Source organism: Petaurus breviceps, unplaced genomic scaffold, assembly GCF_028583685.1.
Source record: "Petaurus breviceps papuanus isolate PSGF00001 unplaced genomic scaffold, PetGlider_PUasm1.0 419, whole genome shotgun sequence".
In the NCBI taxonomy this organism is placed as follows: domain Eukaryota; kingdom Metazoa; phylum Chordata; class Mammalia; order Diprotodontia; family Petauridae; genus Petaurus; species Petaurus breviceps.
Genome location: NW_027186324.1, coordinates 7,901,599 through 7,929,263, shown reverse-complemented (window position 1 = coordinate 7,929,263; position 27,665 = coordinate 7,901,599). Strand labels below are relative to the sequence as shown.

The 27,665-nt window shown below is 38.8% G+C and overlaps 1 protein-coding gene and 1 long non-coding RNA gene across 2 annotated transcripts in view; both read left to right on the top strand.

Moving 5' to 3' along the window:
• Positions 1 to 1,915, top strand: part of LOC138171216 (uncharacterized) — a 2,503-nt gene extending 588 nt beyond the window's left edge. The window contains exon 2 of the long non-coding RNA XR_011170824.1: positions 24 to 1,915. This is a non-coding gene — a long non-coding RNA (uncharacterized lncRNA). The remainder of the gene's footprint in view (positions 1 to 23) is intronic.
• Positions 1,916 to 22,794: 20,879 nt separating this feature from the next.
• The window catches only part of CLTRN (collectrin, amino acid transport regulator), a 74,729-nt gene continuing 69,858 nt past the window's right edge, over positions 22,795 to 27,665 (top strand). The window contains exons 1-2 of the mRNA XM_069100642.1: positions 22,795 to 22,923; positions 23,242 to 23,300. Of these exons, the coding sequence (XP_068956743.1) occupies positions 22,857 to 22,923; positions 23,242 to 23,300 (126 nt within the window). The 5' untranslated portion in view covers positions 22,795 to 22,856. The remainder of the gene's footprint in view (positions 22,924 to 23,241; positions 23,301 to 27,665) is intronic.

Genomic DNA, 27,665 nt, shown 5'->3' with positions numbered 1-27,665 from the left:
GATTAAGAGCACCAGCCCCAGAGTCGGGATGACCTGGGGATCAAATCTGGGCTCAGACACTCAGCACCCACCCAGAAACACCTGGCCGTGTGACCTCCAGCAAGTTACTTAACCCCGAGTGCTTATAAAAAAATAGAGAGAGAAAATAGAAATTCTTTACTAAGTTGACAGTAGTCTTTAGGTCTTCCCTCGCTCACATAATGTCTCAACAGTAAGTTCTTGTCAACAAAAAGTGATATAAAAGGTACAAAATACATCCTTTTCAAGTTACTCAGTAAATATTTGACCACAAAGGAAGCTGATGAAATGTCAGAAGATTTAGTCAGATTTATGTCTTATTGGCCTTTAGACACAGAGTACACATGTTCCATTTGAGAAACCTTTCTTCCTTAAAATCCTTCAATTTGCCTTAGTAATTGAATGTCGGCAAAAATTACACTTTCATAGTTTGTCAGAGTTAATTTTTAGCTCCAAATAGTAGAGATTAACTTCTGCAGAAGAAATGTTAACTTGTGAAAAATAAGAGTCAATGTTCATAATGGTCATGGCTGTTAATTAACTTTAAAAATTTGATGATTCTCTTTGAATATCCTGGTTTTATTAGACTTTCCCCTTCTTAATAGAGGGCATGAGGTATGAGAGAAGAGTTCAAAATTTTCCAGTGCTAAAAATCTTTGTTCACCACAGAGAACGATAGTTATTTTTTCTTAAATTGCAAAATATTAGGAACTCAGCTTCACTTTTCATGAAATTCTTAGAGCACTCAGCTTATGGTCAAGTTATACTTTGGTTATCTCTTTCATGGGATATGCTATAGAAGACATGTACTAATACAGTCATTTCAGAAAAATGTGGGTTAAAACATCAAATAAGTACACATATTTATTGAATCAGCTATGGTAAAATGTTGTCATAGGAACACAAACAGTCTAGCATATGCTAAGCAATAAATGTCATTTTTTACTAAAAAGGAGGAAATTTACCTCAAACAACGATTTAAACATGTGACTTGGATTTTATAAGATTTTTAAGCTAGAAATAAGTTTATATGAAGCCATAAATACTGATTGTGTTGTACTTCTGAACATATGAACTAGGTTAAAAGGAAAACATTAAAAACTGAAAAAATTGGTCAAACATATGTGAAGAAATATGCAAAAGGGACCACAATAATTTAAACAAAAGCAATGCTAATAGGCAGCTGAATTCATATTAAATTCAGTGACCAAATTTGGTGCCTAAGAATAGCTAATTAAACTTTCCACCTTTCATAGAAAAGCAGTAGGCTGTGGATGAAGAATTACACAAAGGAAAGGAAAGAAAGGTGGAAGAAAGGAAAGATGGAAAGAAGACAGGAAGAGGAAGGGAGGGAAGGAAGGAGAGATGAAAGGAAATAAGGAGAAGTGAAAGGAAGGAAAGAAGGAAAAAAAGGAAGAGATAGAAGGCAGAAAGAGGAAGGAAGACAGAGATGGAAGGCAGGAAGGGGAAGAGGAGGAAAGAAGGAAGGAATGAAAAGGAAATAAACAATAATTATTAAGCGGTGGACACTTTACAAATATCTCATTTACTCCTCACAACAATGTTTGGAAGTCAGGGCTATTATTAGACCCATTTTACAGTTGAGGAAACTGAGGTAAACAGTAGTAAGTGATTTGGTCAGAGTCACACGGATTTGAATGAACTTCAGTTCTTCTGACTAGAGACACAGTACTCTACTACAATACCTAGCTGCCTCTAATATGCCATGAGAAACTGTGTTGATCAAGTTTTTCTGTGTTGTTGCTGGTGGTGTTGTAAAAGGTAGTGTTACCTCTGACACCTTTCTTTTAGTTTTATTTCTAGTATAAACTCTGTAAACTTTCCTTGATTTTTAGCCATGAAGCGAATCAATATAAATTAAACCTGTTTTCAAGTAGGTCAGTAGTATGCATTAATTAAAGCAGTTCTGGCTATCTCAGAGAGTGTTGTGGGTTTAACAATTGAAGAGGTTGTTGAAAATTATTAGATCAGAGAATTGTGTGACTGATGAATCAGAGGAAGTGATAACTCTAGAAACTGTTCTCTAACACTGGAACTGTAGGAGATACTTCAATGACCAAAGTCTTATGGCCTAGATCTCCTTTGGGGTGGAAAGCCCATTTCAATGGCAGTCCCAGGGGAATAAGGACATTTTTGTTCCTGAACAAAAATGCCCAGTAGAGTGATAGGGTCTCATTACCACTCTCCAGTTTATCCAGTCTTAGCGATAGCTCAGCAGATTTCCTGACAATTAGAGTAAAAAGTAGAGGGGAAAAGTCAGCTGAACTCAAGTAGGGTAATGGAGAAGCTGAAGTAAGGTCAGGAGAAGATATGGTCTTTTGGGGAAGAGGGAAATATTGATAGGGAGAGAAACTTTCAAATTGATTGGTATAGTCATCAAGCAATTATTAAGCACCTACCATATGCCAGACATTATACTAAGGGCTGTAGATACACGGAAGGACAAAAAACAGTCCTTATTCTCAAGGAGCTCACAGTCTAATGGGGGAGACTGCATGAAATAACTATGTAGAAGCAAAATATTGGGAGGATAAATTAGTGATGACCCCAGAGGGAATGCCCTGCCATGAAGGGGTATGGGAAAGTTCTTGTAGAAAACGGGACTTAAAGAAAGCCAAGAGAAAGGGAATTCTAGGCATGGGGAACAGAAATCTCTTCTGATCTGACACTGGTGAAAATGAGCAGTAAATAATAGGACCAAGTGAAAGTCTCTGCCCTGTGTTTGGCCATGAAAAGGACACCAAGGCACCTGAGCAGATTAAGTTCCTAAATATGCTCAATAACACAGCCCAGGTAGAAAACAGGCCTGGCTCCACGGGATTTTAATGCACCGAAAGGGGGTAAAATGAAGGGGCCAAGGAGGCTGGATAAAGGAAGAAAGCAAAGTTGAATTTGTGTCAGTAATATGATTATGGAGAAGAAATATTATAAAAAGAGTGTTTTGGCACTTTGGCATGTGACCTCACATGCAATTTTAAGGGAGAAAATGGGGTGGCTTCCACAGTGATACTTCCCCAAAAGACAATCAGAGAATTTTTGCAGCTGAGGGTCTCTTGATGCTAACAGGGCCTCAGGATAAAGAACCAAGATCATAGGCATCCCTGTCCCTTATCTTTAGGTTCAAAGAAGAAAAGACTGTCTCTCTCTTGTCTATTTTAATGCACACAATTTATGTATGGAAAAAGGATAGGAAAGGCAGATAAAAACAGAAGATTTGTGAAAATGCAAAAGACAAAAGGGAGGGTGGAGGATAAAAAGCCTCAATTATGGATAGTCTCTGTCCATTAGGCCTGTCCTTTTTACTTCCTTTTTGAAGACAACACTGTGTAATTTATCATATATTTAGACTTCTTGTATGGAAGCTATTTTTCACTAGGAAACTCAATATGATATCATGGAGACAGCATAAAGAGAGGAATTTCACAAATGAAAGTGACTATGATGCTATAATAATATTAAAATATCTTGCAATAAATGTTACTCAAGTAGGAGTTCTCAACCTTTGTTTGTGTGTGGGTCCCTTTGGCACTCTGGTGAAGCCTATGGACTCCTTCTGAGAATTATATTTTTAATAGCCTAAAATAAAAATACATAAGATGACAGAGGAAACCAATGATTAAAATACAGTTTTTGAAATATTACCAAAAAAAAAAAACCAAACCCACCACAACCAAGTTCAAGGACCTCAGGTTAATAATTTCTGTGCTAAAGAAATAATTGGCAAATTATTCATATCAAAGTCATGAAGACTAGAGGAATGAACAGTCTACGTTATTAAAAATAGCTGATAAATCAAGATAGATTTTTAAATGCTTTGTATTTAGCCTTAAGTAAATCATTAATTATTTTGTAAGCTTAATAGAAATGAGTTCTTTGTGAAAACATGTTTTAAGGGAAACCTCAAGTCTAACAAAGTCTTAGAATCAATTACTGTTATCTTTCAGAGAGTCCCAGATGTCCAAGGTTAGAAGGTTCATTATTTCTAAGGAAACTGACACTATGGTTTATCATCATCATCAACAACAGCAATGTATTGAGTACTTCCTTTGTGCAGGGTTGGGTTAGGTCCTGAGGATGTTCATAAACAGTGGAGATGCTAATGCTTTTAACTAGTGGGGACCAGAGTATCATTAGAGTGCTAGAGAGGTCCTCCTTTCTGCCCTACCATCCGCTTGGATTGGTCCTGGACTCCTCAGTCTCCATCTTCACTATTCCACTACACCACTGAAGCCAGGGTTGGGGACAAAAGTGGCACAAGGACTTTTTTCACTTAGGAAGGGGACAAGGTGAGGTACAGTATAGCTAGGAGGCACAGGCCTGGAGTCAGGAAGACTGCCTTAGATCCTTACTAGCAAGTAGGAAAGATACTGCACTCTGCTTGGCTCACATTTCCTCATCTCTAAAATGAGCTGGAGAAGGAAATGGCAAACCACTCCAGGACCTTTGTCACAGAATAAAACCACTGAACAATAAAACAATAGTAGTATAGGGGACTTTCTGTCCAAAGGGCTAAAGACAAAGAAAGAGTAGATAGTCACATTTGGAAATGGAGTGGCTCATCCCCTAGAGAATCTAGCCTTCATTCCCATGGACATTAGGGGTGATGATGGGCCTCCTCAAAGATGCACCAAATCTTTGTGGGCAGTGTCCTGGGTGTGGCCATGTTCCCCATCAGCAGGTACAAGTCAAGGACTTTGAGGTGAAAGGTCTTGGTTAGTTAGCTATCGGTTAGGACACCAGAGCCTCCTTCTTCCCATAGAACTGCCTTCTCCTTCCTGTAAGCCAGCTCCTAGCCAGTGACTCTATAGAGCAGAGACGGGAATAGGTAGTGATGAGGTATGGGCTCTGGGACCCCCCCACCCCTCGAGCTCTCCTTGAGTCCTTGAGGTACAGGCCCTGGGAACCTTCCTTGGACTATAGATTAAATCATCCCATTTGATGAGGCATTTGCATGAGGCAATAAGCTTTACTTTGTGGCTGAGCCCAAGCCTCTGTTACTGAACTTCCCACCCTCTGTTACTAGATTTCCTTGAGCTGACCTAGCCCACCATTGTCTGTAGTCTCCAGACTTCCCACCCTTAATCACTCATTGACCACATTAACTCCTCCTGAAGACCCTCCCCAAACTCCCCCCCTAGACCATCCCTAGATTTCTCCCACAACCTTCTGTATATAAGATCCTGTCTTGTGTTCATGTTTGTGAGAGCTCCATAGAATAGTGAGAGCGCCATAGAATGACCTAGCACAGACTTACTCTGTGTCTAATGCAAGTGAACTTTTAATAAATTTTATTTTTCTTTGGCTGAGAAGACTAGAGTCAAATTCATTTGGCAGGACCTGGCATGTTGGTATTCTGGGGTCTCTAGAGCAACCCTAACCCTCTTAGTGGGTGACCTCTTCAGTAGTATATATCTCATATTGGCAATGATGGGAATAGACCCCCAACCCTTACCATAGCCAAGGTAAGAGATGCCCTTGCAAAAAGTACTAAGCAGAATCTTTAGCTTCAAGGAGATTTCTATATATTATTATTGAACATTAACATTAAAATGCCTACTCAAGAAGAATGCTATTTAAAGATAATCTAATTTTAAAATCTGTAAGAGTAAGGTCTACTTCAATGAAACAAAAAATCAAAGTGAATTTTGAAATGTTGCTTAGGTAAATGTTAGGGAGAACTATACAAGCTTCATAGCACCTCCAATCAGTAACAATGACCTAGTCCATCCCATCTAACAACAGTTGTTAACACATATGTCTAAGGCTTTGTGATGGGCTAGTGGTCAGGATTCAAAGGAAAAAATAATCATTTTTCTCATGAAGCTTAAATTCTGCTGAGAGGCTATAACCTACAAATAGCCAAATGTACACAAGATTCCATTAGAAGAGAAAAAGCAGTCACAACCATGGACAGCAGGAAAGTCTTTCCATAGGAGGTAGTCTTTGAATAAAGCCAGGAATTCCAAGAAGTGGCAGTGCAGAAGTTGGGGAGGCAGGCAATCTATGCAGAGGCATCAGGAAGCAATAATTAGACCAATTTGTCTTGCACAGAAAATGTATGAAGGAGAATGCTATGAAATAAGCGTGGAAGGTTAGGCAAGAGTAAGATTGTGAAGGACTAATGGACAGTTATAATTTTATTAAAGAGGCAGTTAGGGAGTCACTAACACTTCCTGAGCTTTAAGAAATTTAGCAGCTGTATGGAGGATAGATTAGAGAAGGGAGAATGGAAGTTATTGATACAAGTAGGAATATGTTTTGCACAAGTCTTTCTTAGAGTCCGTGAGAACCTGACCTAGGGTGGTGGCAATATGAGTGGAAAGAAGGGGAAAGATGCAAGATATACTTTAGGCCTAAACATGACAAGATTTGGTTACTAATTGTATATGATGATAATAGGACTGAGAAGAAACTGATTGTCTAGAAGGATTATCTGATCTTCAGTAGAAATAAGATAATGAGCTTTAAAAAAGCATGGAATTTGAGTTGCCTATAGGAAAACTAGTTGGACATGTTCAATTGGCAATTGGTAATATGGGACTGAGAGATAAGGGTTAAATATGGAGATTTGGCAGTTGTCTGTATAGAGATTACAGCTAAATCCAATGGGAGCTGATAAGATCACTAAGAGATAAAGTATCTGAGAGAAGAGATTAGTTTGAAGAGAATATCTGTATAAAGAAGGTGGGACAAAGATGATGATCCACAAAAAGCAACTGAGGAGGTGTGGTCAGACAGGAAGGAAGACAACCTGTTCAGAGCAGTATCATGAAAGCCCACTGAGAAGAGAACTCTGGGAGGATGGGATGGTCAAAACTGGCAAACGCTGCAGAGCAGTCAAGAAGGATTTCAACTGAGAAAAAGCTATGGGGGTTATCAGTTTAGAGATTGTTGGTAACTTCTTAAATATCAGTTTTGTCTGAGTTACAGTTTATTTTACATTGCAAAGGGTTGAGACATAAATGGCATGAGAAGTGGAGGTAATGAGTGTATTTTTTTAAATTCTATGAATTTGGCAGTGAAAGAAAAGATGAGTGGATATCTAAGTATATGAAAAGGTTGAGTGATTTTTTTAAGGATGGGGAAGATTTGGGCATTTATTTATATTTATATAGGTAGCAGGAAAGGAGCTAGTGAATAAAGAAAGAGGGATTGAAGAATAGAGAGAAGGGACGATACAAGGGGCCAGCTTCAGGAAGATACTGAGAAGGGTTCAAGGGCATCAGCAGAAGGACTGGTCTTGGCAAGTAACCTCCCTCTCATAGACTGGATCAAAGATGGAAAGGGTGCAGGATGATGGTGAAGGAATTTGAGATGTAGAATGTCCTTCCAATGGATAGCCTCCGTTTTCTCAATACAGAATGTGGCAAGGCCTTCTGATAAAAAGGAGGGGCAAGGAATGTAGGCCCTTCTCTCTTGAGGAGAGAAGAGAAGGTTTAAGGTGGGATAGATAGTCAGAAAGGAAGAAGGTTTGCCATACATCAGTGCAGGCCGAGTTGGGATTATATAACATGAAATACATGTGTCTTCTAACTAGTAACAGTAAATATTTAGGTGCGAGCAATGAGCTATGCTTGAGAGAGAATTCTGACCCACCTTGGAACCTGGGTGAAGGAGGCTCAGGTTTTACAATCAACAATAAATTAATTACCGATTCTATTAAACAAGTCCCTAAACCCTATTATTTCTAATTTTGAGAAAATAAGAAATTAGAGAGGATCTGATATACAACAGTCTTTGGACCATTCAAAGGGTGTCATATTTTAAGAAATTTTCTGGGTTTGCCCAGTGTACATAGTAGAGGAACCATAATACCACTAACTTAGAATTGCAGGAGATTAAAACTAAGTGAGATTTAAATTATTACTTAATGCATTGAGAGCACTATGCCAATTATTATTTGCCTTGTGAATAATTTTCATTATTTAGTTACATAGAAGCATAGATCCAGGAGTGTGCTGGAAAACATTTAACACCCAGCTCTCCAGAAAAAAATGCACACACACTCTACAGTTTTGAATTTAATCTTCATCATTCTCATTTTCTCCATTACTTTCTTGTCTAGACAGTCAACAAGACAGTAAAAAACAAGTCCTGCTTGGCAGTGCTTGCTGATTTCCAAAGTGTAAATGCTCATGCTGAAGTGTGGCAGTCTTGCTGTCGGTGGGAGCTGGAGGCAGCCCTCTCCTACCTAGATTTGGAAGAGACAGTGGAGTCTATACCTTTTATCTTTTCAAGTGAAAAAACTGCAGCCAGAAAAGTTAAATGACTTGCACAAGGCGAGACAGATAGTCATGGGCAGAGCCAGGATTCAGTGCTTCTTCCACTAAAGCACAATGCAGCCCCCAAAACAACACTGAAAATTCAGTTCTACAGGACTAAATTTATGGCTCTTGCATGCACAATTAGCATTCTAGTTACATGTACAGCCTTTAAATAAGAATTGTATTTTCTTCAGATAATAGTTTCCAACAATTTAAGATATATATCTAATGTAGACCTTTCCTACATTCACATAGTATGGTTTTCATGTTATCTATTTGGCATGTGCCAAAACCCTGAAACATTTCCTTTCCATAACAAACAAAATATATTAATTATACATATATTACATATATGCACATATATACATACATACATTTACCCATACACACATACTTATACATAAATATATTAGATATCTATAATCATACTCCTATATAGACATATGTATTCATATGCATCTATGTAAGACCGTACTATATTACCTCTGTTTCTCTGAGGGGAGGATAACCTCTTCATAAGTCCAAATATTTCCATATTTTTCTAAGTCCACCAACGCATTTCCTATTCCACAGCAATATTCCAACCTTATGCTATCTAGTTATTTTAAATAGTTCAAAATAGCATTGATGAATTTGACCAACATACTGTAATCTCTGTTTTTCTCTTTTGATTAAATCTATTTCAGTGTTAACTTTGTCTAAGATCATGATGACCACCCCTGCTCCATTTGCCCTAACAAATTCTTCTCCTGATCTTTATTTTATTCATGTTTGTGCATATCTCTTATGTCCTATTGATGGAGGGAATGGCAATAGGTTATATGGGAACTCTGATCAAAATCAATGACCAGAATCCCAGTGATTCAGTCTGGAAAGAATTCAGTAGGCCCAAGCAAACTTTGAAGTCAGGATTGTAAAAGTTTATTGTTACACTTTACAGCGGGCAGGGGTTCTTAGGGAACCTGCAAACTTAAAGAAGACATAGGTATAGTTTTTAAGGAGTCAAAACAGTAAATCAGATGTCAATTTTGCTAACTAGGTGAGTAAGGGTGGGATTAGGGAGGAATTAAGGAGGAATCAGTGCTTAAAGGAACATGCACTTTTAATATCAATTGCCCAGGCGTATTGCCCATAACTCACTGGGAAATAGCCCAAGGAGGGGCTAACTGGAGGTGTGGTTTTAGGCTTGAAGCATCACTAAGTCAGTTAACAGTCAAAGGCTGACTGAGAAGTACCTAGTCTGCCACCCATCAGTGTCATGTTTGACAAGATGGATGTTGGGAACCAAGGCTAACGGAGACTCAGTGTGTGTATAATTGGCTAAGGAGTTAACCTATGAATAGTGCATTGAAGGATTCATAGATGCAGCTGGCCACTATACTAGGGGAAGATAACATTTGCCTAAGCTAAAATGTTTATAGATGGTTTAGTGAAGTATTCATAGGTGTAGCTTGTTATTGTTCCAAGCAGAGATAAACAGTTCATGAGTTGTTGCTGGGCAGAGTGCTGGCAGGGCGAAGGGGCAGAGTTAATGCTCTGAGCCTGGGGAGGGGGAAATGTGATTTTATAGACTGATGTTACAAAATGGTTTTACAAACTGATGTTACAGACACAGATCCCAAGCACCCCATCACTATCTCTCCTGACCCCTCTACTTTACTTCTGCCCGCTGCCTTGCCTTCCTATTACTTAACCCACCATCCTCCCCAGCATCCCTCCCTTATCCTCCCATTCCCATTAATCTACATATCCTTCTTTACCTACCCCTTTAACCTATTCCTTTCACCCCCATCTAAAGATCCCTCCTTTATCCTCTTCCCCCTCCCTATTCCCTTAGCATTTTTTCTTTCTGAATTTAAAATTTTTTTTTGCTTGTTGGAGGGCAATTGGGGTTAAGTGACTTGCCCGAAGTCACACGGCTAGTAAATGTGTCAAAAGTCTGAGGCTAGATTTGCACTCAGGTCCTCCTGACTCCAGGGCCGGTGCTCTATTCACTATGCCACCTAGCTACCCCTTTCTTTCTGAATTTAGAAGACTTTTATACTCTTCTAGATATACATTTGTATTGCTCCCTCTTGAATCCGCTCCTGATGAAAGCAGGTTTCCAAAACTATCAGCCCTCCTCTCCCATGCAATTCCTCTGTTCAGTTCTTCTTACCTCGTTTGTAGCTATTCCTAAACAGTTTTACTTTTGAAAATCATATCATACTCTGGTTTACCCCAATCTTTCTTGCAAACTACCCAATTACTAATAACAATTTCAAATATACATTTTACATTTCCTCATATAAAACATAAACAGTCTGTCCTTATTGAGTCCCTTAGTCTATGTGCTCTAATCTTATCAAATCCCTATATATGTGATTTGGGTCAAGACAAAAATCTTTATACAATGATCTAATCCTTGAGTTTGTTTTGTTTGTTTTAAATGAAAGCTGTATTTTATCAGTATGGAAAACTCTACAACAATAATAAGTTCTGTCATTTACAGTCTGGGACAGTTACCCTGGAGAACTGAGATGTTTAATGACTTTGCATGTGATCATACAGTCAGATAGTGTGAGAGGCAGGACTTTTAGCCCTCATCTCACCAAATCCAAAGACGGCACATTGTCTGCTATAGCCTGCCGCTTCAATCACTTAATTGTAGAACAATGTCACATATGTCTCCCCTAGGGCTTTTATTATGCCTGTTAAAGGACGTATTGTATGAGTCACATGTTGTTCTGCTCTTATAAACTCAGGTTTTGTTTGCCTAAGCAGGCAGCAAATCAATAGATGTGTGCTGAGAAAATGCTTTCCAGCTTAGTGTAGAGGAGAAAACAAACAGGAATTGGAGGGTCAATAAGCTTTTCTCTGCTTCAGGTCCAGTTTTTTTGTTACTTATTCAAATAATAATATATCATTATCTCAGTCATCTAAAATGAGATCATTAAGAGGCTATAGGCCCTCAGGCAACTCTTTGGACTGTGAGAGGATGAACCAAATGACCTCTGAGTCTTCTAGTCTAAATCCTATGATTTTATAATGATATTGATTATCATCACCATCAGCACTTAATCATTGAAATTGCTTTCTTCAACATCATTACTATAATTATCTAATATTTCCTACCTAATATTTCCCAAAGGTGCAGAAGAGAATCTTCACTGGCTCTGGATTCAGAGGACCTGGGTTTGAATCCTGCCAGTCATACTTGTATGACCCTGGGCAAGTCCGTTAACTTTCCAATCTATAAAATGATGGGTTTGGAATAGATGGCTTCTGAGTTCTCTTCTGGTCTTTCTGTATGACCCTATTATCCCTACATTGCTAGAAATTATTCAGTCAAATAACTTTAAGGCCTATCCTCTAGGACCTAGTCACTGAAACTGGGGTACAAGGAAGGATCTCAGTATCAATTAACAAGCTTCCCCCCTGCCCCGCCAAAGAAATATTTACTATGAAGATGCAGTGAGAAGTACAAATATTTGTCCATCATCACCACCTGCTTTGGGCATAGTCTCCCATCTTGGTCCCTAGGGAGGAAGGATCACCTTAATGCAGTTTTTTTTACAGAACAGGTACTCCACCAAATTCTCTTTCAAGTGTGGCATAGCAAGTCTACATCTTACTGTGTTTCCCCAATAATAAGACCTGTCCCGAAAATAAGCCCTCCCCTTACTGTGTGAGATTCCTCTAAAATAAGCCCTCCTCCGAAAATAAGCCCTATTGAGATTGCTACTGTAGTGAAGGTGATCCCCTGCGCTACACGCTACCTTACGGTACCCTCTGTATGCACCGTCCCCCCTCCCCATGAAACACACACCACGCTCCGAGCTGCATCCAATCAGAGCTGCAACAGTGAGCGCGTCATCCTGTTCTTCCCCAGTGATTTGCTTATTGAATAAAGGTACATTTTTTTGTTCACATTTACCAGTTTATTAAAATTGCTGTCAATGTTCATTAAAATAAGCCCTCCCCTGAAAATAAGCCCTCTGGTGTTTTTCTGTCCAAAAAAACATAATAAGACAGTGTCTTATTATCGGGGAAACACGGTAGGAACCACTGGACTGGGTCAAGCGTATAGCTCTGTATTTTAATCCTCACCAACCTAACGTCCAACCAAACAAACCTTTTATGGACTACAGACCCTAAACTTAGAGTGGCTAGTTCTCTTGACCTTTAAAAGCTCCCAAGTTCGTATACATCTCCAACCCACTTTACCCAAAGTAGGAAAATAGAGATAGAAGCAATCACCGACCATGCATTCATAGACCCTAGTAGGCATAGAAAAGCTTTGCCCACAAGAACACTGCCAGGCATGACTGATGACCCTTTAACAAGTGTGTGAAACTTGCACTCCAAACACTATGCTACGTACTGAGGATACACAGGCAACATATGGAAAAATTCTTACCCTCAAAGAGCTCATATCCTATTGAGAGAAATAACAGCATATATAAAGATAAATGGAATAACTGTAAATAGAACAAATATGGATGAACACAATGTAGTTTAATATAAGGTAGTCTATGAAAGAGGGGACTATTCATTGGGAAAATCAGGGAAGGCTTTAAGTAGAAGGTCAATGAAGAGAGTCTAAGTGACCAAGAGAGTCCGTGAATATGCTTTGGGGGAAAAATATGAGTTCTCAGCAATGCAAGGATCTAAGACAACTCCAAAAGACTCATGATGGAAAATGCCATCCACAGCCAGAGAAAGAGCTATGGAGCCTGAATGCAGAGAGAAGCAGACTCTTTGCTTTCTCACTTTTTTTTGTTTCTTCTTTCTTGTGGTTCCTCCCATTGGTTCCAATTCTTCTTTACAACATGACTTATGTGAAAATATGTTTAATATTAATGTATATGTAGAGTTTATATCAGATTGCATGCTACTGGGAGGTGGGAGTGGAAGAAGGGGGAGAAAAGTTAGAGTTCAAAATCTCATGAAAGTGAATATTGAGGGGTGCCTAGGTGGTGCAGTGAATAGAGCACAGGCCCTGGAGTCAGGAGGACCTGAGTTCAAATCCAGTCGTAGACACAACACAAAAACTGTGTGACCTTGGGCAAGTCACTTAACCCCAATTGCCCTCCAAAAAAAAAGCAAAAGAAAACTAAGTGAATGTTGAAAACTAAAAATAAATAAATATTTTTAAAAATAATGGTTTCTGTTTGGGACATGTTGAGTTTGAGATGCATTTGGGACATTCAGTTGGATATGTTCTATGGGAAGTTGGTGATGTGGGACTGCAGCTCAGGAAGAAAAATTGTGACTTAGCATCTGATAGAGGTAAAAATAAAACCCACCAAGAGAGAATAAAGAAAATTAAGAGAGCTCAGTACAGTCTTGGGATATATCCAGGTGCTAGATGTGATAAGGATTATGACAGATTATGTCCAGAGATTTTGAGATGAAAAGAAAAAGAAAAGAGGGAACCCATGGCCTCAATTTTCTCAAGGGGCAATGTCCTCAGCTGAGAGGGTGAGTAGCAAATTGGGGATGTGGGAGGCTTGAGAAAAGATGGTTTGGAATAGCTTCTGTGAGGAGTACCATAGGGCTCAATTAAGGAGAAGATGAGAAGCCTTGCTTCAGTGAGAACCCAATTGAGATAATATAAATTTTTAATGTGTCTAGTCAACTTGTTTATGACTTCTTCTAACTGTTCTATAACACATGAGGCAGATGGTGGGAGTCACTTAGAATTTGGATTTGGCAAGGGAGGAGTAGAGATAAGACTAGGGATTAAGGGTGTAGAAGTCAAAGAGGTGAAGACTGCAATTAAATTGCTTGACCATAAAGGTCAATATTGGGAAAGGACCTAAAGTGAAATAAGAATAGAGGTAATAGTCTGAGAAAGTATTTGGTATGAAGGAACTGGAGATCATGAAAGAACTAAGAATAATTCTGATAGGAGTTAGCTGTGGGGAGAGACAGAATGATAGGTGGTTAGTAGCTGTACTTGTGACAAATATTGAAATCTGGGGGACTATCCCTATATGTGGCTGAGGCAGAGTGGAGACAACAAAGGCAGATGACTTTTCTAGGACTTTGACTCTGAAAGGGATACCTTGAAGGTATGGTAAGATCAAGTAAGGGATTTTTAAGGATGAGGGCAGATCTGAACATGTTTGTAAACAGAAGGGAAGAAGCAGCTGGATAAACAGAGATTGAAAATTAAGGAGAAAAAGGAAATGATCCTTGGAGGGACAAACTCCCTGAGCAGATAGGAAGGGACAGGATAAAGAATACAATAGAAAGTGTGGAATCTGTAGGGAAAAGGGCCACTTCTTCTTAAGAGAATGTAACAAAGAAGAAGAAAGTGGGTATGATGTTGAGGTGATTTGAAATGTAGAATCTTTTTTTTAAGGGTTTTCATGTTAGAAATAAAACCCCAAAGTAAAAAACCTTTAGAGAAACATGGTTATGATAAAAGTATTAATAGATTTGGGACTCTGCTTGCCAAAACAAACCCAGGAACTATATGAATACAATTACAAAACACTTTTATTTTTTGCCTTTTCTAGGGCAATTGGGGTTAAGTAACTTGCCCAAGGTTACACGGCTAGTTTTTTTGTGTGGGTATTAAGTGTCTGAGGCCCTAACCGAAATCAGGTCCTCCTGACTCCGGGGCCAGTGCTTAACTCACTGTGCCACCTAGCTGCCCCATACAAAACGCTTCTCACACAAATAAAGTCACATCTAAATAATTGGGAAAATGTCAGTTGTTCATGGGTAGCCCATGCTAATATAACAAAAATGACAGTTCTACCTAAATTAGTTTACTTACTCAGTGCCATACCAATCAAACTGCCAAAAAATTACTTTATAGAGCTAGAAAAAATAATAACAAAATTGATCTGGAAGAACAAACGGTCCAGAATATCAAGGGAATTAAGGAAAATAAATGCTGGCGAAGGTGGTCACCATACCAGATCTTAAATTATATTATAAAGTAGAAATCATCTAAACTATTTGGTACTGACTAAGAAATAGAGTGATGGATCAGTAGAATAGGTTAGGAACATAAAACATAGTAGTCAATGACTATAGTATAGTTTGATACACCCAAAGACTCCAGCTTCTGGGATAGAACTCACTATTTGAGAAAAACTGCTGGGTAAACTGGAAAATAGTATGGCAGAAACTGGGCATAGACCAATATCTTATACTGTATACTAAAATAAAGTCAAAATAGGCACACAACTTAGCTATAAAGGCTGATACTATAAGCAAACTGGGAAAAAAAGGAATAGTTTGTTTACCTGTCAGATTTATGGAGAACAGAAGAATTTATGACCAAACAAGAGGTAGAATATTATGAAATGCAAAATGAATAATTTTGATTACATTAAATTGAAAAGATTTTGTACAGGGGGTGGCTAGGTGGCACAGTGAATATAGAGCACCGGCCCTGGAGTCAGGAAGACCATGTGACCTTGGGCAAGTCACTTAACCCCAACTGCCCTGCCCTCCCCCCTCCAAAAAAGAAAAAGCATTACTAGAGGACCTTTGATTTCATTGGTATAGGGAATTCCCTAGATAAGGAAATTTCCTTTACAAATTCAGGTCAGCATCTCCTATGTAGTTATAGTCTTAGAGCATTGCCCAGATTTATGGAGAGTTTAAGTGATTTACTGAGGATTGCTGTTGTTTAGTAGTTTTGATCATGCCTGACTCTTCATGACCCTGTTTGGGTTGGTTTTGCTGGGACTTTTTGACAAAGATACTGGAGTGATTTGCCATTTCATTCTCCAGCTCATTCATTCCTCATCTATAAGATGAGGAACCTGAGACAAACAGGATTAAGTGACTTTCTCAGGGCTACGTAGCTAGTACATGTCTGAGGCCAGGTTTGAACTCAGAAAGACAAGTCTTCCTGACTGCAGGCCTGGCACTCTAGCCACTGCACCACCTAGCTGCCTTACTCAGTGGTTGCTCAGTCAGATTGCATCAGAGGCAGGACTTGAACCTCTGATCTTGCTGGTTTCAAGCCTGGATACCTGCTACCATCACTATTCTAATTTTTGTATACCCCCCCCTCCTTTTTTTCCAAATGCAGAACTCTTTCTATAACCCTATGAAATACAGAGGAGAATTCTATAGAAGGTCTTTCTTTTGTGTATCCATAGCTATAACTATGGCAAAGCTTTGCTCCCGTCAGAAACAGATCTTGAAAATGCCAAATTGTCATAGGTCTCAGAGGCTCCACACCTTCGAATATGTACCTCTCAAGCCAAGGTTAGGATGGAAATGAGACATGGCCTCAAATCTTTAAATATCGAGCTGAGGACCTGGGGGCCACGGGTTGGCAACAAGATGTGGGTTTGCCCTGCTGGTACTTTCTGCTCTCTCATATAAACCAAGACCTGAAGGGAGACTTGTTGGTGTGCTGGATTGGAGGATTTGAGTTCAGAGACTCAGGACACCCCAGGAGGGGGCAGCCTATGAACATGGAAGAGAAGGTCACAAATTCCCAGCCCCATTCAGTGTCTGATCTTTCCTCCTGTAGCCAAACCTCCTCAAGAAGGAGAGGAGAAAGACACACATGATCCTCAACCATAAATTTGTTTCTGCTGCCTATCCAGAGTGAGAGCCAGATCATTAGGTCAAGCATCTGCTTGGCCAGGATCCAGTGGCAGATAAAGTCCCACTCCCACTGTCTTCATCCTTCAGCAGAAGTTTCTAGGCCTTTTGCCACCCCCCAGCTTCAGGCTAGGTTTCATCCTCACTCAGCCGGAGATAGGGAGAAGCCATGTGAGTGGACAAGGGTGTTAGTGCTTCTGCCTTCTGACTCCTGTCAATATGGACTCGCATAGCATGGCCTAACTCGCAGCAACTCAAACTCCTAACTTGTGAGCCTGGCTGATGAGTGCCCCAGGTTCAAGGTAATCTGTGGGTTCATATTCCTAAAATCATGACTCCTACACCCCCACTGAAGCACTGAAGTAGTCATTCAAAGCACATAGTTAACTCAAGGCAAAAACATTACTGATGTGTCATAGTAAGCAAATCCACAAAACATCTCCCTCAGAAACCTGGGGCCACGTCTATACCCAGAACAGCAGCGGGTGCATCAAGGTGGCGACACACACGCACACACGCACACACACACACACACACACGACAGATACAGCCAAGGAAGTTAACCCTGCTGGTGGGCTAGGATTCTCAGTTGTTTTTTCTCCTCGGCCCCCAGTGTATGGCTTTGGTGTTTAACCAGGGTCTCTGCCATCGGCAGCTTTGGGGTCAGTTGAAATCCTGATGTTTGCTATACTCTTTAAGAAAAAAACCATAAACCACGCCCTTGGACTAGTGGGATCCACTTGTACAAAAATATTTATAGCAGCTCTTTTTGTTGTGGCAAAGAATTAGAAACTGAGGGGCTGTCCATCAATTGGGGAATGGTTGAACAAGGTGTGGTATATGAATGTAATGGAATACTATTGTTCCATAAGAAATAATGTAGATTTCAGAAAACCTGGATAGGAACTGACTTTGAAAAAAGTGAGCAGAACAGGAGAACATTGTACACAGTAACAGCAACATTGTGCAATGACCAACTTAGATTGACTTAGCTCTTCTCAACAATACTATGATTGAAGACAACTCCAAAAGCCTCATGATGGAAAATGCTATCCACATCCAGAGAAAGAACTATGGAGTCTGAATGCAGATCGAAGCAGACTATTTTCTCTCTTTTTTTTTCTCTCGTGGTTTTTCTCTTTTGTTCTGGATTCTTCTTTCACAACATGGCTACTGTGGAAAAATGTTTAACATGTACATGTATAGCCTATATCAGATTGTATGCTGTCTTGGGGAGGGGGGAGGGAAGGAAGGAGGAAAATTCAGAGCCTCAAATCTTATAGAAGTGAATGTCGAAAACTAAGAACAAACAAATAAACCCACTTCTCCTCCAGATTTCTCTGTTTTTGATCTATTGATCTGTTCTGTATAAAGGAAGACACAAGAAGAGACAGAAGAAATAAAAGAAAACTCACAGGGATATTACATTTCAGAGGGCCATCATTATTGGTGCTTCTCTGGAGAATGTTAAGTGGTATCAAAATCCTGAAATTCAAAAGGCTTTAACATAAGAGTCATCCAGGATACCAAAGAAGTAAAAATGGCTAATCAAGGAACTTAAAAGACAGCTAACTCTCCTGCTAAGGCTCCTACAAAGGCAGCATCTAAAAAACAAGCCTGTGAACCTTATGAAAATGCTCATATGAGGTGGTGGAAAACTCCCAATTACCTAATAGTTAGATGATGAAATAAAATTTTAAGTAATCATAAAAGGGACAGGGAGAATCACTCACTATCCTTCTGGTCATCTATGCCCACAACTTTGGTGCCACCCTTAATTCTTCCTACTTTGTTACTTATCGTATCTAATCAGTTAACAAATCTCATAGATAGATTCTCCTTTCAAACATCTACCTACATCATGTGCTTTTAACACAGTGCCTGGTACACAGTTGGTACTCAATACATATTTATTGACTGCTAGACCAACGTCTCTCCTGTGTCTCATCTTCTCTCCTTTCACAGAACCACCAAAGTGATTAAGGTCCTTAGCTCACCGTCCTCTTATTTGAATACCTAGGTTCTGGTTTCTCCATTCTCCATCCTTCACATAGTGACCTAAGTAAATTTACCAGTCTCTGTCTTTACTGCTTCCGCTCACCTCCAAATGAGGATGGTTCTCCTGCCTCTTGCCTTAGGAGCAAAAATTACTTTGCTGAGACCCTTCACACGAGGAAGTTTAGTTTTCGACATGCAAAAAGAACATTGTTATCAAGTATTCTCACTTGTAAGATGGTAGCATGACAATAGCTTTTGATCTAGAAGAGATTTTAGAAGTCATCTAGTTCAACCCCGTCATTTGCTAAACAAGGAAACAGAGGCCCAGAGATAGTAAGTTGCACAGGTAGCAAGTAGCAGAAGTAGAATTTTAAGCCAGCACTCTGCATTTCTCAAATGCTAAAAAAAGATCTGTGATGTCAGAATTGGAATTTGGAAATTCCTTCCAAAGATTCAGATTAAATCAAATCCATGACTCATGATGAAAAATGTTACTCATACCGGTGGAGTCTGAATGCAGATCGAAGCACACTTCTTTTGGCTTTCTTTCTTTTTTGGGGGGGAAGGCTGGGGGAGGGGCTGTTTTCTTTCACATAAATAATATAGAAATATGTTTTCTATGACTGCACTGTATAATCCATATCAAATTGCTTGCCTTCTCAAAAAGAGGGGAGGTAAAAGGAAGGGAGAAAATTTGCAACTCATTTTTTTTAAATGTTAAAAATTGTTTTACATGTTAATGGAGAAAAATAAAATATTAAATTAAAAACAAAGGCCCATCCATGCCTACTCATCCTCTGAGATTCTTCTTATGTCTAGCCAGCATTTTAGAAGTCTACCCCACTTTTTTTTTGGAGGGGGGAAGGCAGGGCAATTGGAGTTAAGTGACTTGCCCAAGGTCACACAGCTAATAAGTGTTAAGTTTCTGAGGCCAGATTTGAACTCAGGTCCTCCTTACTCCAGGGCTGGTGCTCTATTCACTGCACCATCTAGCTGCCCCTCCTCCCCATTTTCTTCTGACGTTTTGAGTGCAGAAGTAGAGCCCTCTGGTTATTTACTTCTCACTCCTTTTCCTTGTTACATGACTTGCTGTAATGGGAATGCAGATTTGGAAGATCTTCCCTGCCCCTAGGCTAAAGTGCACCTGAAGCCTGGGGTGGGAGGCTTGTTTTTCAGTAGATACTTCTTGATTGGCCAGTGAGTCAATAAGGTTGTTACATTCTCTGAGCCAGGAGAAGGCTATATAAGCCCTGATGTGTAGCTTTGTTTTGGGGGCTCACTTTGAGAAGTGTTCTGTGATTTGATGTGGATTCTGGGAAGCCGTTGTCCAGGGCCCCCCCGGCTTTGAAAAACCCAGATGCTGATTTGGTATGGATGTAATGGTTGGACAGTTTGAAATCTGTCTACTTGATCTGTTAATGTCTTGATAATTCTGCCTGTATACTTTGAAGTTCGGGGTGCTGACCTTTTTCCCCTGAACAAGGTAAACGATATATGTCTGACTGATTAAAGTAAGCTTGTTAACCCATTTTGAGTTGCTTTCCTTTAACAAAGCAGATCCAAGAACCTGTGCTGGCAGCAAACCCTGAGGATGAGCTTGGGGTGCTTGCCGCTACACTAGCCCATCATCTTTTTCTTTCAGAATATTCCTCCATGGCGTCTTCTACTCCCGTTTTTCTTCATCATTCCTCACTGGTTTTATGTTGAAGTCTACTCACACTCACCAGGTACTTCTGCATTGCTCTCTGTGTGATGCTGTTTTAATTCTTTTTAGACTCCTGAATTTTATATCTCATTCTCTTACTTTGTTTCCAACAATAACAGGAGCTCATATCTAGATACTTTATCTACATATCCAGAACTTTAGGATCTGCAAAGCACTTAACCTGGTTATTTCATTTGAATCTCACATCAGCCTTAAGAGGTAGATGTCACTATTATCTCCATTTTGGAAATAAGGCAAGTGAAGGTGATAGAGGTTGAGTGACATGTTCAATATCACAAAGCTTGAAGTATGAGTATGAGTGGAACCAAGCCTTCCTGACTCCAGTGCAGTATATTCTAGGCACCTTCTTCTAGAGAAATTTTTCTGTTTTTACCAATTTGGTAGGCTAGGGTTTTTTTTTTCATTTTAAATTTAAACATATACTATGTTTATTAGTACATATTATATATATACTATATTATATATACTAATATATATTAGTATACCAAACATACATATACTATGTATTTAGTACGTATACTATGTACTTGACTCCAAATTCAGTGTATTCTATGTATCTTCTAATATTTCTGGTTTGACAAATTTGATAGATCAGGGTTTTTTTTTTTCATTCTAAATTTAAACACGTACATATACTACTAGTACAAATACTGTGGCTCCAAATGCAGCATATTCTATTCATCTTCTAATTTTTCCATTTCCATTCCATTTTCCATTTTGACCAATTTGATGGGCCAGGGTCATCTTGTTTTTTCATTCTAAATTTAAACATGTACTATATATTTAAAGATTTCATAGTGTATTGTACCATCAACTTAAGTTTTCTATTGTGAGAAAGATGGATTCACTTTGACTGAATTAATTGATACTTCATGACCAGTTGGTCAAAAATATTTATTTTGTGCCTTGTACATTCTACTTGCTTATCGATCTTTCTTATAAATCTAGATGCTCTTATGTTGACCAAAATTCTGCATCCTGATCTCTTCAATTATAGTCATGTGGAAGACTGATGGAAGGTTTAGGGAGGAAAACAGTTGAGCTCCTCACTTTCATGAGTTATTTGGCCAATTTCCAGTGGCTGTGTGTAGAGGAACAGCCAGAGTTCAGTCTCTTGCTTGACCTAGAAGGTTTCAGGAACGGTAATGTTGTTTGTTGCTACTAATCCACTATGCTGATCACAGCCTAAATCTGTGTGATTTGTGCATAAAAACCAAGTTTATCTGTCCTAATATTTCTTTTTTTCAAGTTAGGAAATAACTTCATCCTCTCAGCAAATCTCCACCTCATCTAAGATCTTACATCAAGGATATTCTATACAAAATTTTGAACTGAAAAACTAGAATAACTGTTGTTTTTGCTTCTATCTCTGCCATACCTTTTCCTGTGAATGTGGTGATGCCATCCCTTACAACTGAGGGGAAGGAGATGAGAGGTGTTTGCAGAATTGGAATTATCCACAAAGGTTAGTAGGTCAAAATATAATTCCCAAGTTGGAAAGGGTGGGAGAGGAGAACTTACAAATACCGGTTGTACAACTGTGGAGTTGGCTTTCAATTATGATCTTGAAAATTAATCAGAATTTGTCCCTTGCATGTCAGGAATACTCCATTATGTCTTCCACCCATTTTCTATTTAAAATAAAATTCCATTTTAATTTTTCTGATTGTGGGTTTGTTAATAACTATGTAGACTTTAGGGTCTCAATTATTAGGAACTATTTTTATTAAAAAGAATAGTTATCTTGTAATTGCTGAAGCTCAGGATCAAATGAAAATGTCTCTGATGGAACTGAGTATTTTCCTGAGTTTGTGGTTTGTAGAGGAGCATGTCCATGGAAGTATTATTCCTCATTCAACAAAGAAAAAGTGAGAGGGAATTTGGTGAATCCATATGTCCTATCTAATAGCAAACTATCTTAACCCTCAAATACCAAGCTGAACCCAAGAAAATTTTCTGATAGAATTCTTTTCTTTGCTATATGCATCTAGTAAGACCACAAGTTTAAAAAGATAAGAATGAAGAATTTTGGTCAGTATAAGAAATATTTTTTGAGTAGAGTTTTCCAAACAGATTTTAGTAAATAACTGACAGGTCTGCATCTATAACTGTATTAGCTATAGTGATGTGGATTAATTATTAAACCTTTTAGTTGGTGGCTCATTTGTTGGACTGATATTTTAATCCTAGGTCACAGAAAGTTTAAGACTGACTTACAGTGTTAGGCTTTTTTCCCTTTGCCTTAAGGTTTCCCCTCTGACAGGATGTTAGTAGCTTTGTTTCCTACCTTGTCCCTGGTTACTGTTATTCATGCTCAGCTCTGTCAACCAGGTAAGCTTCCCTGAGTCTTGAAAATAAGATAACCGCTTTTCCAGTGATTAATGTACTTGCTAGCTTGACAATCTATTTAAGTAATCTTCATGTATGTCATAGCTAACCTATGTCTAGTTTATGAGTCCTAAACAAAATTTAAAACTGGTAGCCTAAAATCATTATAAGAAACCTTTTAGTGAAAATCTGTAGTGTGGTATTGCATTCCAGGAATGTTAATGTGTTTTCTTTTTGTTTCAGGTGTACTTGATTCAAACTTGTGTTTTTAACTGTTTGAAAGTTTAATTATGATCTTTTGTTCCTCTCTCTTTATGGCAGATGCAAAAAATGCTTTTAAAGTGAGACTTAGTCTCAAAACTGCTCTGGGAGATAATGCAGTAAGTTGAACATTTTATTATTTTCTTACTTTTTGTTATGTAACAAAGTAGTATTTTCCATAGTAATTCTTACATGGAGATATATGTGTATGTATATATATATATATATATGTGTGTGTGTGTGTGTGTGTATAGACATTGCAAACTGTAATACATTTTTCATGAGAAATTATTTCATAACAATTTTAAATGAGGGTAATAGATAACAGTAAATAATTGGAAAGAACACTACATATGGAATCCAAAGATGTGGCTTCAAATTCTGACTCTATAAAAGCGACTTCTTCAATGACCTTGAGCAAGTCATTTCAACTTTCTGGTCTTCAGTTTCCTTTTCTGTAAAATGGGGGGAAGCGTGTTGAATGAGACAAGCCTCTAAGCTCCTTCTAGCTTCTAAAGCTGTGAACCTACATACTTTGTGTTACTTCACACAGTGGTTTAATACAAATTCTTTGACGTAAATAATACATTTTGGAATACATGGATGTATGTTTATAAGATCTAGACAGTGAAGATATATTTCTAGGAAACATGTTAAGAAAATTTTACTATAAAGTAATGTGTAAAATCCAAACTTCGTTCAAAGATTACTTATTGTGCATTTTACTTATGCTTAATAGTGTCTTGATCATATTTTATACGTACCCAGCTATGAGATTCGTTCACTAAGCAAATATTTTTATAAAGTTTTTACTGTGTACCAGTCACTACGCTAGATATCAGTAATACAACAGTTCTTGCCCTCTTCATCCCTGTCCTCAGAGAATTTACAGTGTAATTGGAGAAACAAAAGTAAGAACGAAACAGTGTTTAATTCTGGATTAAACTTTTTTTGTCCTTATTGTAAGGGCATAGTTGTTCAGTGTGTACAAAGGTTAGTCTAATAGACTTCTTGTAAGATGTGGCCTGATCCCCATTTTGAATAATTGGCAAGATTCAGGAAACAGAATAGAGGAAGGATAATATTCAGGGCAGGGTGAATAAAACAAGCAAACACAAAGAGGCAGATAGAAGTTTGCCGTATACGGGGTGTCCCAAAGTCTTATGCAATTTTGAGCTTTAATAACATAAACTTTAAGCTTTAATGGACTTTGAAATATGCTATGTAGGGAGGTTGACAGAGAGATCTGACTTATTGTAATAGAGGGTGATGTTGGAAAGTGAAGATGGATAAAGTGGGGCCTTGAAAACGTGATCGGAGGCGTTTGGCCTTGACATATTATGTAACAGAGAAGCAGTGTAAGTTTTTGAGTGTGTGTTTTCAAAGAGATGTTTTAGGGAAATTAGTATGGCAGCCATGTGCTGAATATATTACAAGTAGAAAAGGCTATAGGCAGTAAGACTACATAGGAGGTCAGTTTAGCTATCCGGAGTAAGATGATATGGGTCTAGCTATTCTGAACCTGAGGTCCATGGATAGATATCAGGGGATATGTGAACTTGAAAGGGAAAAAAAAAATCACATGCTTATTTTCATCAATTTTTAACTGAAATTTAGCATTTCCTTGAATTATTTAAAAACATTATTCTGGAATAAGGTCTATGGACTTCAATAGGCTGCCAAAGGGGTCTCCAACACACAAAAAATGTTAAAGTTCTTAGTGTAGAGCACGCTTGCACAACATATGGCCCACAGCCCGCTTGTGGGCTGCCAAAAGATGTCAGGCAACCCCGTGGAAAAATGTAGGGTTGCCACTGTGCACTCTCTCCTGTTTGTCACATGACCCATGGCAACCAACCATCTCCGGTCTTTTTCTAGTCTAACCTATCTGCAGCCCAAAGAAGGTTAGCCTATTTTAATATTGGCCCCTACCTACTGCCAAGTTGTGCAGGTCTGTCATAAACTATTGACATATCTTTGATTATTCTCTCTATTCATCCTGCATATCCCAAACTTCACAAATCTCTATGTCTCTTCTTTTAAAAATTCACAGATTTGTCTGTGTCTCTAAATAAATGTTGCCACTCACTCTACATCAGACCTGTACAACTTGGCAGTTGGCAGGGGTTAAAATGAAAATAGGCTAAACTTCTGGCCACAGTTAGGTTTTTAGCAACTGACTTTCTGAGTAAAGGTTTAATTAATGATTAAACTATTTTGCAAATAAACCATATTTTAAAATGGGAAATTTCAATTAATATCAATTAATTACACTTATTAAGATTTTTATTTTTCATGAAATCACATTAGTGTAAAAAAAAGTACTTTGCTAAGTGAGAAATAATCTAGAAAATCCATAATCAGCAAACACTTCTTTATGAAGTCACCTTCAGTAAAAGACTTCCCAGCAGCAGCAATTTCTTTAGAAATTTGAAAACTAACCTTAGTAGCTGCCTAATTTTCTGAGTTACTTTCTTGAAAAATTTCTGTTCCCCACTGAGCTTTTTTCAACGATTTGGTCGCTTTAATTTGTTTTTCATTGGTGTTTCCTTAAGCTAGGATGTTTTGATTCAAAATGGTGATGAAGATTGTACTCCTTTGGAATGGCTATTAATTCTTTTTTTGGGGTTAAGTAACTTGCTCAAGGTTACACGGCCAGTTATTTCTGATTGTGGTGCTAAGTATCTGAGCCTGGATTTGATCCCCCAGGTCATCCCGACCCTGGGGCCGGTGCTCTTACTCGCTGTGCTACCTGGCCGCCCCAATGGCTATTAATTCTTGACAAAGGAGGCATAATATTTTGTCTCTCATGTAAGTAAACAAATATCTATTTGTCCACTCCAGATTAAACACTCTATGTTCTGATTCGATCTTCTGTTTCTTTTTATCACCCATACAAAGTCACTCCAAAAATTTGGTGTTGCAACCAAAAAATCTTCACAGTCACTGCTCACATACAAATAAATACTGAACTAAGTGTCTGCTCTTGGAGAGAGCTCCAGACACTTGTGTAACTTGGAGGGTGGCCTCGAAGTGAGGAAAGGGAAGAAGCCCTCCCCGCTGCTACCACTTATCACGTAGCAGGAGTCAGCTGTGCTGGCATGTGGCTTCTCTCACTTTGTCCCTGTTCAGCACCAGTAATGATACAGATCTCAGAGTAGAGACGTACTGATGATGGCTGGTTGCTGTGGGACAGGAGAGAGTACACAAAGGGGACCCACCCACCAAGTTACATGACAAGGATAGGAGTGAGAAATGATGGCTCTGATGTCACATTAGGGGACTTTTTTTTTTATGCAATTGGGGTTAAGTAACTTGCTCAAGGTTACATGGCCAGTTATTTCTGGGTGTGGTGCTAAGTATCTGAGCCCCGATTAGATTCCCAGGTCATCCCGACACTGGGGCCAGTGCTTTTACTCTCTGAGCCACCTGGCTGCCCCTTTAGGGGACATTTTTAACCTCTCAGAGTTTCAGTGTCTTCTTTAAGATGAAAGGCCTCGACCAGATTGACTTGCAAAAGTCACTTCAAGCTCTAAAGCCTAAATCTCAGTTCTTAACTTCAGAGACTTCTTGCAAATGAGATCATTAATGTAAAGGCTTTGCAAACCTTAAAACTATTTTTATTACTGTTCTTCCTTAAGAATGTCTCTTGTATCCATTTATTTGTTTCTGTTGTGAGCCCCTCTGGGCTGTCCCCATCTATGCTCCCACCTCACACAAGCTAGTTTGATTCCCCAGAAGGGGACTGCCCCAGATTTAAGGTACTCTGTAGATCAGGACTTCTAAAACTATAAGTTACTGACCACTACCAATGTGCTTACCTTTCAGTAATCAGAGGACATTGCTCTGAAGAAACATAACATGACGATTTACATTAGAGCATTCTTCCATAAACCTAGGTTACACTCTACAGCAAACATGTATACTATTGACGAAAAGATGATCAAGAAGAGAGACTGCAGAAGAGGCGCTCCCATGTAGCAAAGACACTTCAGCCCTGCTGATTCCTACGCCTGTGATGTTCTCTCCCTTCTTGATGCCATCTCTCATTTTCTCTTCCTTTCCTCCAGTCTTTGATGAAGCAATACCTCTTTTCATCAAGCCTGACTGTAATTTCACCCTTGATCTTACCCTCTTCTATCCTCCCCAGCAGACTATCCATACAATCATTCCTTTTCTCTAATCTTCATTCTCTCCTAATCCACCAGCTTCCTCCTTACCACCAGACTTTCTCTACCCTCTATTGACCTTTCAAGTAATTGTCTTGTATCTTTCCTCTGTTTAACAACCAGAAAATACTGTCTAGACTCATTGCTTCCAATTCATCTCCTCTCACCCACTCATTCACTGACTGACTCACTTCTCAACCCTTTACAATCTGTTTTCCAGCTTCATCATCCAAATGAAACTGCTCTCCCCAAAATAAACAGTGATCCCTTTGCCAAAGTGATGGCCTTTTCTCAATCTATATCCTTCTTGACCTG